General features: G+C 31.0%; 2 protein-coding genes across 2 annotated transcripts; one reads left to right on the forward strand and one right to left on the reverse strand.

Moving 5' to 3' along the window:
• Nucleotides 1–1,412: 1,412 nt before the first annotated feature.
• Nucleotides 1,413–2,310, forward strand: LOC118050692 (uncharacterized). The gene has a single exon (XM_035061114.2). It carries the CDS (start codon nucleotides 1,428–1,430, stop codon nucleotides 2,109–2,111), a length of 684 nt encoding a protein of 227 aa, XP_034917005.1. The 5' UTR covers nucleotides 1,413–1,427; the 3' UTR covers nucleotides 2,112–2,310.
• Nucleotides 2,311–12,570: 10,260 nt separating this feature from the next.
• LOC118050693 (cyclin-U4-1) lies at nucleotides 12,571–14,145 on the reverse strand. The gene is made up of 2 exons (XM_035061115.2): nucleotides 13,683–14,145; nucleotides 12,571–13,063 (listed from the first exon to the last, which is right to left on the reverse strand). The coding sequence occupies exons 1-2, from the start codon at nucleotides 14,015–14,017 to the stop codon at nucleotides 12,790–12,792; spliced, it is 609 nt and encodes a 202-aa protein (XP_034917006.1). The 5' UTR covers nucleotides 14,018–14,145; the 3' UTR covers nucleotides 12,571–12,789.
• Nucleotides 14,146–15,004: the final 859 nt, after the last annotated feature.

Genomic DNA, 15,004 nt, shown 5'->3' on the forward strand with positions numbered 1-15,004 from the left:
AGCTACAGCAACCATCCCAAGGAAGAAAAGCGAAATGCATATAATTTTCCACGAAAACAAAGATGGTTTCTTTGCTCACGCACACAGCTTTTCTTTTTCTTTTTCTTTTTTTCACGTTCCCCCCCCCCCCTTTTTTTTTTTCCATGCGATGCCAATAATTGTAAAAAATAACTTCAAGACTTGAAAAGGAGTCTTGATTCCCCGGGTCCATCTGCAAAACAACAAAGCAATTCAGCTTAACTTCTCTCCAAATTTCGACCGTTCTTTTCCTGGTGGGGGCTTTTTGGATACCCAGATACTCGACGTTGATAATCACTATTCACACAAGATTTATATAATCTTATATTCATTGACTTGCATTGAATCGGGTAAACATTAATTATTAAATTAGTTTAAAAATTCTTACATAAATCGGTGTGTGTATATATATATATTAAAAAAAATATATGAAAATAAAAAAACAAAAAAAATTGACAGGTCAACCCTGAATTAAACTGGATTCACCCGTGAAATCCAAATATGTATCATGAAAATCTGATAACTAAATAGAAAAAAAATTTAACATTATCAAACTAAACTACATGAAAAAAAAATTAAAAAGAAAAAAAAGCAAAAAAAAATTATGGGTTAACTTGTCAAACCAGATTAACCTGTTAAACCCGAAAAATATGTCATGAAAGTCTGATAACTAAAAAACAAATTTAATATTAACAAACTAAATTAAACCAAAAAAAATTTTAAAAGAAAAAAAAAAACAAAGAAAGAAGCAAAAAATAATAATCTCAAAAGGCCTAAAAAAATAGCTAAAACAAACAACTTAAAAAAAAAAAAAAAAAAAACCTAAAACATTTGTGTTTTGTTTTACAGTGCACTGTACTATGCAATTTATAATAAAACATTAATGTCTTTTAGTATATATTACAATATTTATTGACTTACATTGACTCAGGTAACATTGATAATTAATTAGTTTGAAAATTCTTACATTAATCGATATATGTGTATGTGTTTATAATATATATATTAAGATTCAGACTTTATTTAATGAATCGATATGCAATTATTTATTGAGATAATTATATAATTTTTTTCTGTAATTTTTATATGAATTTCACTTTTTCCCCATATTTTTATAAATTATATTTTTCATTATATAGTTTATTTGTTCAATAACATTTTATATCCTCAATAATGTATTTTGTTTGTTATAGAATATAAAAATATGAAAAACAAATTAAGATAAAATTAACTACAGAGAATCTTTTATAATTATCCTTGATGAATTAGGTGTACAGATATCAAATATGAGAAACATATGTGATAATTGATCAGGGCAGGCCCCCATCCTTTAGAACGGAGGGTCTTTATAAGTAACTTCTTGAGAGCCAGAGTGCTGGTATCTCCCACATATCTTTGCCCAAGTAAAAATGTCTCCGCCTGAAAAACACATTGCTAAAAGTAGTTATAGCTGGTTCAAGAAATTTCAGTATGGTCCAGAAAAACACAATCCTAAAAGAAGTTATAGCTGGTTCAAGAAATTTCAGTATGATCCAGACACAGACTCAGCAAGCGAAACTAGAAATGCTTTGCTAGTAGTTGTGGCCTTGATTGCAGCAGTGACTTTCCAGGCTGGGGTGAACCCTCCTGGAGGGGTCTGGCAAGATGATGGAAATGGTACTCAAGTTGCAGGAAAAGGTCATGTTGCAGGAAGAGCAATTTATGCATCTCAAAAGGGTGCTTACTATGTTTTCGTGGTATCAAACACTTTGGCTCTATCCTCTTGTATACTTGTCATTACATCTCTCACTTACAGGTTCCCTTTCCATTTTGAAATATGGGTTGCTACAGCTTCAATGATGGTAACCTATGCATCTGCGGTTTTTGCTGTTACTCCTCGTGAATCTGTGCGTTTTCGCTATCTTTTGATTGTAGCTTCAGTGCCTTTTGTGATGAGGTGTTTGGGTTATTTCTTCAAGAAGTACTGTGGTTGTTTCTTCAAGAAGTACTGTGGTTGTTTCTTCAAGAAGTACTGTATGAGTGACAATGATAATCAAATAGGAAGTCAGGAAGAAGGAGACAAGAGGGATGGGCAAGCAGGCCAACAAGTGTAGATTTTCTATGTTTTTGTAGATTAAGCCCATGCGCTAATGTGGACTTAATTTTTATTTCTAATTCCGTTGTAAGTCCTCCAGTTGTAGCAGCCTTGCTCTTATTGTCAGCTCTTGTACTCTTTTATAATTAAGTGTGATAACTAGCCAGGTATTATCCCGTGTTGCTGCGAATAAATAAAGATTTTTCTGTTTTTTTTTTTATATATATATTTTAATTATCAGCAGTAGGGATCAGTATTTTTGAATCACTCACTTTAATTTAGTAAATTACTGAACACATAATCTTTATTATTGTTAGGGTTTTGTTTTGTTAACATCAATTTAAGCTAAAATTTAAAAAAAATCGCAATTTTTTGTGGTATTATTTTGATAGTTATAATTAAGATTTCTGAATGGAAAATTAGTAAAAGTGATTGAGGAACTGTCGGTTGAAACTCAAAATGAATTAAGGGGCAAGTTAATTAATTGTAGTTACTGAATGATTTAGTTGAAAATGTCTAAACCTAATACAAACAATAATAAAAGAGTGCTGGCTGGTTCAAGAGATTTCAGTACGATGAAGTGAGAGACTCACCAAGGGATGCTAGAGTAGTTGTGGCCTTGATTGCAACATTACTGCATTCCAAGCTGGGGTGGACCCTCCTGGAGGGGCCTGGCAAGAAAGGCATCATAAAGGAAGAGCAATTTATGCATCTTAAAATCGTGCTTGCTATGTTTTCTTGGTATCAAACACTTTGGCTCTCTCCACATGTATGCTTGTCGTTACGTCTCTCACTTACAGCTGGTTCCCTTTCCATCTTGAAATATGGGTCGCTACAGCCTCAATGATGATAGATAGCCTATGCATCTGCGGTTTATGCAGTTACTCCTCATGAATCTGTGCATTTTCCCTATCTTTCTGGTTGCAGCTTCAGTGCCTTTTGTGATGAGGTGTTTGGGTTATTTCTTCAAGAAGTACGTAAGTGAGAATGGAGTCAAATTGGAAGAGAGGAAGACGGAGCCAAAAGGGATAAAAAGGATGGGCAAGCAGGTCAACAAGTGTAATTGATGATTTTCTTTTTGCAAAAAAACAAATGTTGTAATTTGCCATTTTGCCTCTAATGCGGGGTATTCTTGACATTCTCAAAGCTGATGTCACAGAACTGACGGGTGCTATATACATCATGGCAACGGAAATGATGAAATCATGCATGACGCTTCTTGAATAAAATAATCATCCTCGCGCGCAAAATCAGAGATATGGAAATACAGCTAGCAATTTAACTTTTTCCCTCGAATTCTTCCATCATTCTTCTAATCTAATAAAAATTATAATTTAAAAGTAAAAAACAGCAAACCTATTTCTTCCCGTTATACGCTGAGCCAAATCTTCTTCGAATAGAAACTTGTTAGATTTAAATTTGAAAATCTTTTTTTTTTTTTTTTTGAAATCATGTACTTTATAACTCGAATTTTATTTTCAATGTATTAAATCACCAGGCACTTTCGGCCCCTCTTAATTCTAAAGTACTGAACATCAGAAGGAAAAGGAGATTAAAAAATAAAAAAATAAAAAAAAACAGCACTTCCCGTTGGGGTAGCTGTTTCAGCATCTTATACCTTTCTTAAATGATTTCAACACTCCACCAAGAAGTATTCCCAGATGAATTTAGTGGAAGAGAACCTTTCTTTACTTGAATGAAAATCAAATGCACCGTTCCCGTTCTTGTTATTAATTTAGTCGAGCCTTGTTTTGCCCCGCTGAGTTTGAGTGAAAGACGAGACGGAAAAATCAGTACTCTTACAATTCCTAGTGAAGTATGGGATCAAGTACTGATAACAAAACCCAAATCAACCCCTTAAAAGCTATTATATTGCCAACAATCCCGCCATGTAAAACAAAGACAACCGGTGATGACTTCCGAAATGTTATGCTAGTCGGGGCGGCGCTGATCGCGACGGTGACCTTCCAAGCTGGAATCACCCCACCTGGTGGAGTTTGGCAAAGCGATGATAATCAGGGACATAGAGCTAGACATGCTGTTTATTCTGACCAGAAAGTTCCTTTCCAAATCTTCCTGATATTCAACACCATTGCACTAACGTCCTCCATTTTTCTCTTATTATGTCTAACCTTCGGTTACCCTTATTTCTTGGAAGTCTTGATTGCTACAGTTTCTATGATGGGCACTTACAGTTCTGGGATATATTGTATTACACCTTACGAATCAGTGTCCTTTCGCCTCATCTTTGTCGCTGCTCCTGCGCCTCTTGTAATACGGTTTGTCATATGGGTGGTAGCCTCCGCATGCAGGTCGCCGTCCAAGATAATTAGCCGTCTAAGATTACCATTACCAAAGTAATGGTTCAAAATACTGCTCCTGCGCAGTATTGGAGCTGGTTCTATTTTAACATCCGCGTTCATCATGCAGAATTTTATGTTTGATTCTTTCTTTATTTTATTTTATTTTATTTTATTTTTTTGCTTCTGATATTGCTGTAAGCGTTGATTGTAACAGCGTAAAAAAATAAAGTTCAACCCTGTAACCTCCCTGTATATATATCTTTATATCTTTTCTAATAACTATAACTTCAATTTTCTTCTTGGGTCTTTTATTACCTGGTGGCATTCTGCTCTACTGGAAGCAATTAATTAATTACTATATGTTGATCTCCACTGGCATGCTGCCAGTACAGTGAAGCTCACAGTATCAGTAATAAATATATATCTCATTTTTTATTAAGAATAATTAATCAGCATAACAACTACTCCCATGGGTTAATTTAAGCTTTTTGTTCAAGTAATTTCTCAATCTTTTTTCCCACATTTCTCAATAGATCAGTCCTCCTTCCATCAAATTTTTGGCCCATCGAATAGATATATTTTTATGTAATAAAATGATGTTGCTTTGAAAAACAAATATTAAAAAAATAATAATATTAACATAAGAACCTGATTAAGAATTGTTTATAGAATATTTGACATCAGATTGATAAAATTTATAGGTCTGATTGAGATCCAGTTAAGATTGAAATATATAAATTAGAGAATAAATTAGGTTTTAGTTAGTTTTAAACAACTTTTTTTCTTAAATTTATTCTCGATTCTTAATTTATTTAATTAAATATATATATAAAAAATTGATTTGCAATAAATTTCTTGAAGTCAAAAACACTTCGGAAATACATACACATTCACTTTTTAGCATTAAAAATACTTTTGATCCCACCCATGGTTAAATAAGGGTCAACTGACTAGATTTTGAAATTAATTATTAAAATTTGACTTAAAAATATAAAAATATTATTAATTCCTATACTTTTTTAACATTAAAGAAAAAAATAGAGCTACAGCAACCATCCCAAGGAAGAAAAGCGAAATGTGAATAATTTTCCTCGAAAACAAAGATGGTTTCTTTGCTCACGCACACAGCTTTTCTTTTCTATTTTTTTTTTCACGTTCCTTTCCCCCTTTTTTTATTCCATGCGGTGCCAATAATTGTAAAAATAACATCAAGACTTGAAAAGGAGTCTTGATTCCCCGGGTCCATCTGCAAAATAACAAATGCAATTCAGCTTAACTTTAGTCCAAATTTGCACCTTTCTTCTCCTGGTGGGGCTATTTGTATACCAGATACCCGACACTGGTAATCACACTTCACCCATGAATTGACTCAGATAAAGCAAGATTATTACATGAATTGGTTTTATATATATATTAATTAAAATTGTCTAACTGATTAGTGACAGGACGTAAGTTTTTTTAAAAAGAACTCCACTCATGAACATCTAGAAATGCTAATAAAAAATGGCTGAATAGTTGGAATTTAACATAAATTAAAAGTTTGTGGTTCATGCGATTTATAAAAATTAAAAAGTTTATGTCAATCTCTATTAAGAGAGTTTTAGCATAGTTAGGAAATAATTAGTTGATTAGTTATCTTCTTGATTTGATAAAAATTAAAGTATTAGCTTAGTAGAATTTGTAAGGATTTAAAATTGATATTATTTTAATATTTTTTTTAATAATTTTGATATGTTAATGTTAAAATAATAAAAATTTTATTTTAATATATTTTTAAATAAAAAATATTTTTAAAAACATATGTTGCACCATAATACTAATTAAAGACGCGTTATAAAACCCACACTAATGTGGGCTTTATATTTCTATTTTCATTGTAAATCCTCCATTAGTAGCAGCCTCGTTGTAATCCTTTATTAATTTTTTTTTCAATATTTTAATTATCAGCAGGGAGTAATTTTTAAATTACTTATTTTAAATTAGTAAATTAGTACTGAACGCTTAATATTTATTACTAGCTTTGATACCCGCGCGATATCGCGGGTTATTTTTTTTGTATAAAAAATATTTTAAAAAATAAAAATTGAAAAATCTTGAGTTTTTCTGCAAAGTTATACCCAAGAATCTTGGGTTTGGCTACAACGTCTGGCCTAAAAGTAATATTTATAATATTAATAATAAAATTAAACTTGCATGACCCAAGTTTAAGTGAGCCTGGCTGTAACACCAGACCCAAGAATATTGGATGTGGGTCTGGCTATAAGGTCGTGACATAAAAGTGTGATAATTAAATAGATTAATTAAAAAAAAGAAAGAAAAAAAATCAACAAAAAGAAAAAAAAACTAATGAATAAAAAGAAAAAGAAATTGAATTAATTGGGTTAACCTTTTAAACTAGGTTATCTTGTAAAACCTGGGATTTGTGTCATGAAAGTTTGATAACTAAATAGAAAAAAAAATAACGGGTTTACCCAGAATTAACTGGGTTAACCCATCAAGCCAAGTTAACCCGTCAAGCCCAGAATACATGTCATGAAAGTCTGATAATTAAATAGAAAGAAAATTAATTTTAACAAACTAAATTAAATGAAAAAAATAACTCGTCAAATCAGGCTAACCCATCAAACCCGAGATTCGTATCATGAAAATATGATAACTAAATAAAAAAAAATTACATTAACAAAATAAAATCAAACAAAAAAAATTCATTAAAAAAAATTAAAAAAAAAAAAAATAGTCATATAATATAATACAATATAATAATTATTATAATGAAAAAAGTGGGGAAAGCTAAAGCTAAAGCTAAATTCTCAACCAACTCAATATTAAAAAAATAAATTTAACAAAAATAATTAAAAAATAAACATGTGGGGGAAACACTGCAGCTAAATAAAAATCATGTAAGGAAAACACTGTAGTAATCCATATTGTTTTTTTTTTCTTTTTGAAAAAAGCTACAAAGCTAAGTTCTCAACCAGCTTAATATAGAGAAAAACCGAGATCCATGTAATGAAAGTATGATAACTAAATTAAAAAAAAAATTTCACATTAACAAACTAAATTAAACAAAAGCAATTCATTAAAAGAAAAAAAACAAAGAAAAAAGCAAAAAAAAAAAAAAAAGCCCATGGGCAAAACGAAAAAAAAAAAAAAAAAAAGTCAAGTGTTTCACTGTGTGCAACAGTGATACATTATATGTAAAAAATAGAAGAAACAAAAGTGAGGAAAAAAAAAAGTTGCTACAGTGAAAAAAACATTTAAAAAAAAAACAAAAAGAAAAAGCAAAAAAAAAAAAGAAGGAAAAAATGCTACAAAAAAAAAATGCCACAGAAGAAAAACTACAAAAAAAAAAAAAACTTTAGCTACAGTGAAAAAACATGACCCGCGCGATGCCGCAGGTCAATTTTGTTTGCATAAAAAATATTAAAAAAAACTAAAATCTAAATGCATTAGGTTTTTTACAAAGTTATATTTAAGAGTCTTAGGTTTGACTGTAACGCCTAACCCAAATGTAATATTTATAACAACATTAAACTTGAAAGACCAAAGTTTAAGTGGGTCTGGCTGCAATACAAAACCCAATAGTCTTGAATATGAGTCTAGCTGCAAAGTTGTGTCATAAAAATATAATACTTAAATAGATTAATTAAAAAGAAAAAAAAACAAAGAAAAAAAACCAACATGAAAAAAAAAACTGAATTAACTGGGTTAACTCGTCAAACTTGAGATTCGTGTCATGAAAGCCTGATAACTAAATAGAAAAAAAAATTAATATCAACAAACTAAATAAAAAAAAGTTAATAAAAAAAAATAAAGGCATCAACATTTTCACCATGGACTGTATTATGCAGTCCACAGTGAAAGACATAAAAAGAAAAAAAAAAGCAAAAAATAATAATTAAAGACATCAGCCTTTTCACCGTGGACTACATACAATATTAAAAGATGAAATCGAAAAGAACAAAACTAATAAGGAAAAAGAAAAAAAAAATCTGAATCAACTGTGTTAACCCGTCAAACCTAGGATCCGTGTCATGAAAGTCTAATAATTAAACACAAAAATTTTAATATTAAAAAACTAAATTAAAAGAATAATTACAAAATAAAAAATGAAGAAAAAAAGATTAAAAAAAAATAAAAGCATCAGCTTTTTCACCATGGACTGCACTATGCAGTCCATAGTGAAAGGCTTAAAAAGGAAAAAAAAATAAAAACAAAACAAAGGCATACGCCACAGGTTTATTTTTTTTTCTTGCATAAAAAATATCAAAAAATACTAAGATCTAAGAGTGTTATGTGTTTCTGCAAAGACATACTCAAGAGTAATATTTATAATAATATTAAACTTGCATGACTCAAGTTTAAGTGAGTTTGGTTGTAATACCAAACTCAAGAGCCTTGAATGTGGGTTTGGTTTGCAAGGTCGTGTCATAAAAGTGTGATAATTAAATAGATTAATTAAAAAAGAAAAAAAAAACAACACGAAGAAAAAACCTAATGAAGAAAAAGAAAAAAAAAATCTGAATTAACTGGGTTAACCTTTCAAACTAGGATAACCCGTCAAACCTTAGATTCGCGTCATGAAAGTTTAATAACTAAATAGAAAAAAACAATTGACGGGTTAAACATGTCAAGCTTGGAATACGTGTCATGAAAGTCTGATAATTAAATAGAAAGAAATTTAACATTAACAAACTAAACTAAATGAAAAAAAAAATTGATTAAAAAGAAAAAAAACAAAAAAAAATGTATAGTTAACCAGTCAAATCAGGTTAACCCGTCAAACTCGGGATCAATTAACAAACTAAATCAAAAAAAAAATTAAAAGGAAAAAAAAATTAAGAAAGAAGCCAAAAAAAAATCCATAAAGGCATAAAAAACCAAAAAATAAAAACAAAAAAATAATATATTATAATAATAATTATTATTATTATATATTATATAAGTATAATTAAAAGGCGTGGGAAGCTACAGTGCTTTCCCATGCCTTTTAGAGTTCTTTAATTGTTAAAGGGCCTCTCCTGATATTTAAATTATGATTTCTATTTGTTGTTGAGGTTTTGTTTTGTCAACATCAATTTGAGCTAAAATAAAAAATAGCAGTGTCTTTGTGGTATTATTTTGATAGTTAATTTTATAATTAAGATTTTGAATACAAAAATAGTATTTATGTATGCAACATTGCTAGGTGGCACATTATTTGTAGTTACCGATCTATTTAGTGAAATTTTATAACAAAATTTGAAGTCAGAAAGGCAATTGAGTATATACATTAGGGACTAAATTAGTTAATTTTTACCGATCTATTTAAGATAAAATTGGAAGAGAGTGAGACGGAGCCAAAAGGCATTGTTTCATACTGTATGTTCTCGAGCAAACAAGTCTCGCAACAAGAAGACAGGCGTGAGGACCACTCGCTAAGGGATGTAGATGTAAGATGAGCACTTTTTCCAAAGGCATTGTTGAAACGGCAGAAAATTTGCAGGAGGCAAACAACTGTATAATAAAAATATAGTAATTCCCAAGATCCATCAGTGAATTAACCAGCAACTGATCAATTCAGTTTAACTTTTGTCCAAAGTTCCACCTTCTCAAGATCAAGTGGGCCACTTTCCTTTCTTATATGGGCATCCACCATTTTTCCCCCTGGTGAATCTGTGATCTTTTGATTGGCCACCCACTATATCCTGGTTGGTTTCTCTGCTATTCCAAGCATAGTTATTAAATTTAACATGAGGCTAACTTGATCAAGAAGCCAAGTCTCAAAACATACAAATTGACCTAAGTTAATTTAAAAAAATAAAATAAAAATTGAGATTTTAATATTCCATGTTAAAAGGTTAAAAAATATTTTATGTCAATGTGAGCTATATATAGTTATCTCATATAAAAAAATTATAGTTATCTCATATAAAAAAATTAAAGAAAGATTACTTATATATATAGTTTATATATATAGTTATCCCATAAAAAAAATTAAAAAAATAATATATATGAATGAAGGCTATATAGTTATCTCACATTTAAAAGTTAATAAACATTCCATATATATGCAGGCTATAAATATAGTTATCTCACATGGAAAAGTTAAAAAATATTTCATAGGGATGTAGGCTATAAAAAAAAAATATGTGAGGCCAAATATTCATAAATTAGCTTTTATATTTTTTAGGTTTCTTTTTAAATATACAAAAACAAAAGATCGGTCTCACCCAAGTTTTGCCAAGTCACATTGTTTTTAGATTGATCTGGTGAGTTACTTGGGTGTTGCTAGGTTAATTATAAGCTTGAGTTTATATCATTTAAAACCTAGCCAATATCTTGGGTTGCCTAAGTTTCAGGTCAACTAAGTTTGATGTAATGTATCAAAGTTTGTACTAATTCATTATAGTTTTATCCAAAAAATTAAAGTAATTTATCTAAATTAAGTTAAATAATTGATAATCACTCTCAGTTTTATTTTTTTATCTAAACTTTGTAACCAACATTCAAGAAAATTGAATTCCTAAAGATATCAAGTCAAAATTTATGTTATGTCATTAATATTATATGTAGAGAGGATATTTAATTTTTGAGTAATTAGTGGTAAGTTAGTTGAAAGATATTTTTGAATTAGTTTTTGAAAAAAGTATATAATCATTTTTCTTGTTTGAGAAAATGCGAAGCTTTAATTATTTAAAATAAAATATAATATCTTCATGACATAACATTGAGTATCTAACAAAATGATTTCTTTCCAAAGATATGTTGATCAGGTTTTTAGGCACTCAAAATCATTTTATTCCAAAAGAAGAAGAAAAATACTTTTAGAAGGTCTTTATTCCTCTAGGGATGGGCTAAGCTCCTTCTAAATATTTCTTACGGGCCATTTTAAAAGAAAATAAATATTTTAGACAATGACCGGCAATTGAAAGCCTAGCAAGACTATTTTCCGAGCCCATTATTGATTTTCCGAGCCCATTACTGATTTATGAGCCCATTACATTGTTTTCTCGTTTTTTTCAGCGCCCATCATTATACGCTTGAACTAAATTAGTTGATTGTACGCTTTGGGCTTTGTTTTAGAGTGGTCGCTCGGCTTCGGTTTTCTAGTCCATTAAGGAGCCCAGAGCCTCCTTTATGGGTCAAACATAAAATTGGAATCAGCCCACAAAATCAAGAGAAGATGCTTGAAATGCTGCATCACTTTCACAATCATTAACTAGCAGAAAGAACAGTCTCCATAATTAATCGCACCTATGCATATCAATTATGACTTGTACGCGTATTTAGAATTTGATCGGAAATGATTTAAAATTAGTTTTTTAAAAGTAATTATTAAAAAATAATATTATTGTTAAAGTTTTTAGATTGGGATGGTTTTTTTACATGTATTATAATTTTGTTGACTAAATAGTTATGAGTTTGAATATTTATTTATATATTTTTTTTATTTTTAATTAGAATTTATAAATAGCAAGAAGGTAAAATAGATATATGCAATTTAGTTAAGTTTTTAAGTTGACTATAAAAAAAAATTTATTAAAAATATAAATAGATAACTAAGATCTCGTTAATTGGTAGGCCTCACAAACAAGCATAAATTTAACTTGATTATAGTATCTAAAGAAAACCTTGTAAACAAAAAATATTTAGACAAAAAATCATGCATCTCCTAAACAAATATACACTAAATTTAACCCGTGCACAATCTCTACAGAAAACCTTGTGAATAAAAACGTATGGAGAAGAAGTTAAATGATAAGATAAGAAAGATGAACGTGGAATTATGAAAATGGAAGTGATCTTCCTCCTCCCTCTCTCTATCTCTAACAGAGAGGGGAGAGAGTAGTTGTCCATGATTGCACATGTTGTCTGTCCCCTTACAAGAATCAGTACAACTGTCAAATAGAAGAATCTGTCATCACTTCCCAAAATGAACCACAACAAAACAGTGCTCTTTTGTCAACTACCCATGGCACTAACCATTACAGCCAGCTTTACACTGCCCACTAGTGTTTCTTTCTCGAGTTCTGTCCACTCAAACAACTCATCGCCACATCCTGTGCTCTTTAGTGCCCATCCCAAAAGTTCAGAGAATCCTAACATGGACAGAAACAAGAAGTATCGACCCAATCATCCATGATGAAAAGAGAAACAGAGAACCGAGTCAACCCATTACATTTTGCAGGTTAATGGTACAAAAGAGAGATAGAATTTTATAGCCAGACTGTAAAGAAGATAGTCCCATCTGTACATAAACTGAAATTCAAACCCATGGAATAAAACAAAATAAAAAAACCAAGTCGGTTTAGTACAATCCAATATACGAGAGAGGAGACTGGAGGATAGTCACTATCTCTATAACTAACTACATTTTCCAGGGATTATAATTAAACAAGCTGTAGCTGTAGCTTAAACAGCAAGTTGCTGTTGTTGATGGGATGTCTCATCTTCATTGAAGCACAAGTGGACTTTTAGTGATCTCCCCAAGTTCAATGAAGATTCAGCTAAATTCAGAGAAGGTTGTTGCATCATCTCTCTCTGAAGGTAGGAGCAGTAAGTGTGGAAGGTGTTTGGAGTCACATTTAAATTGAAGCCTAATCCAAATAGAAAATCCACTTCTAGATAGTTCATCTCAATCGTGCTAATCCCTCCAACTCTTGCATAGTAAGCATTGTTGTAATACCTGAAAATCACAAGACAGGAGTCAGGAATCAAAGATGAGTTTTACTGTTTGAAGGTAATTGCCATAGTAGGAAACCTTGAGGGGCATTTTTCACGGATACAGGTCTTAAACTACCACCTGGATGAACTTGTGATACATCAACATCACATGCATTTAAACTTTAAAGTGGCTAGCTGGGCTAGCTGAAAGTTCAGAATAGGGAGTCACATGGCTGGGGAAAAAAAAGTGCTACTTTACAGAAATAAACCAAGAACTTCCTAAATCAAAAAAACTTCAAAGAACCAAACTCCTCCTATCTGGGTTTATTGAGTTCCAAACTCAGATCATAGGATCATAAGACAGAGAAATTAAATGACCATGAAGTTGCAGATAATTGAGAAAACTCAAATCAAGAGAAGCGATTTAAAGAAAATAAAATCCTCGACAAGGAAATCAAAGAAAATTCAATTTTCCTTTGAGCACTAGAGAATTGCGAATCCAATGGGTGTGTGTGTGTGTCGATTTTCCAGAATTTCAAGATTCTAACTTTGTTTAAAACCAGAGCAAGAACCAACAAATTCCCAGAAACCAAATCCAAGAAATTCAAATTTCCATCACTAAAGAAGAATCAAGAACTTACATGTCATCCATGAACTTTGCAGAAACCAAGACACTTGTTATAAGCAACCGGTGAACATTGAGAGAATTGATAGGCAAAGAAGGTTGTCTTTGAGCAAACCTATCAAGATACACATACGCAACAACAAAGCAAGAAGGGCTACAATTTGCGTACTTGAAAATTCTCTCCAAGTAACTTTGAATAGAGATAGTTGGCCTAGTTAGTCCATGGAAGACCGAGATTTTCTGTGGCTGAAACTCGCGGTTAAGATCATTAGAATCAGCAACCCTTTGAAGCAAAGAAGAGAGAAATGTGATTGATTTTGGCATCATCTTTGTGCTCTCTAGCTCTGCCATTGATAGGCAAATTTTGGTGCTTAGTGCTTGGAATTTTTTTCGCAGCTTGCTTGTTTCGGGTTTCACTAAATACTATGCGTCTACATATAATAAAAGCAAACGTGGTAGTTAATGGGTTTGGAAGAAAACACCCTTATGTTTTTTAAACTATGACTTGTATGTCCTTATTCATCAGTGGACTTTGGCCCTTTGTATCCTTTTTAAAGTTCTTGGATTTGAGTTGGGTTAATGATGGTTATTTTAATTTCAAACTTAATTTGATAGAGAGGGAACAAGCTGAAGGTGTTCGATATTGGATTTTCTTTTTTCTTTTTTCATTTTTAATTTATAAATATCTAACAAATTATATGATACACATAGATATTTTGAATTATCTTGATTATTTTTTAAAGATTTAAGATTTATACAATAAATTCAAACCATATTTTGAATCATCAAAGTCTTTTTGTAAGTTGATTAGTATATCTCTTTCTTTCTTTTTTCTTTATTTGCTGAAAGAGGACTCGGGGTTTTATTCTGGTGATCTTTAGTGTGAGAATAGTGATGTGCAAGCCATCCCATCATGTGATTACATGTGGAAAATATTATGCGATCATAAAAATTTAAGGGTCCCGCGTTTTGAGAGATCTTGCATGTGTTTTGATTCTGCAATCTACACAATAAGGTGACATGACATGGATTTGTTGTATTAGTTCATGGCATTAGAAGACGCTGCTTATACTGCTAGCTTTTGTTTTGTCAATTAAAAACATATAACGCAGATTAGAGATCAGAAATCTTGGTCAGGATATTTGTGGGAATTAATGGAATCCTTTGGCTTTTCCTGGCTAGAACATCTCATGTTTTGTACGAAAAGGGTATCAATTGCGAGGCCAGCCAGCTCTTAGAATCTGAAGGCATATTGTCCCGCTACTAGCAAAAGGGATACCTTGCTAGCTAGCTAGCTAGCTAGGAGCTCAAACTTGTCTCCAAGCTTGACAGAAAACG

Source organism: Populus alba, chromosome 14 (assembly GCF_005239225.2).
Source record: "Populus alba chromosome 14, ASM523922v2, whole genome shotgun sequence".
In the NCBI taxonomy this organism is placed as follows: Eukaryota; Viridiplantae; Streptophyta; class Magnoliopsida; order Malpighiales; family Salicaceae; genus Populus; species Populus alba.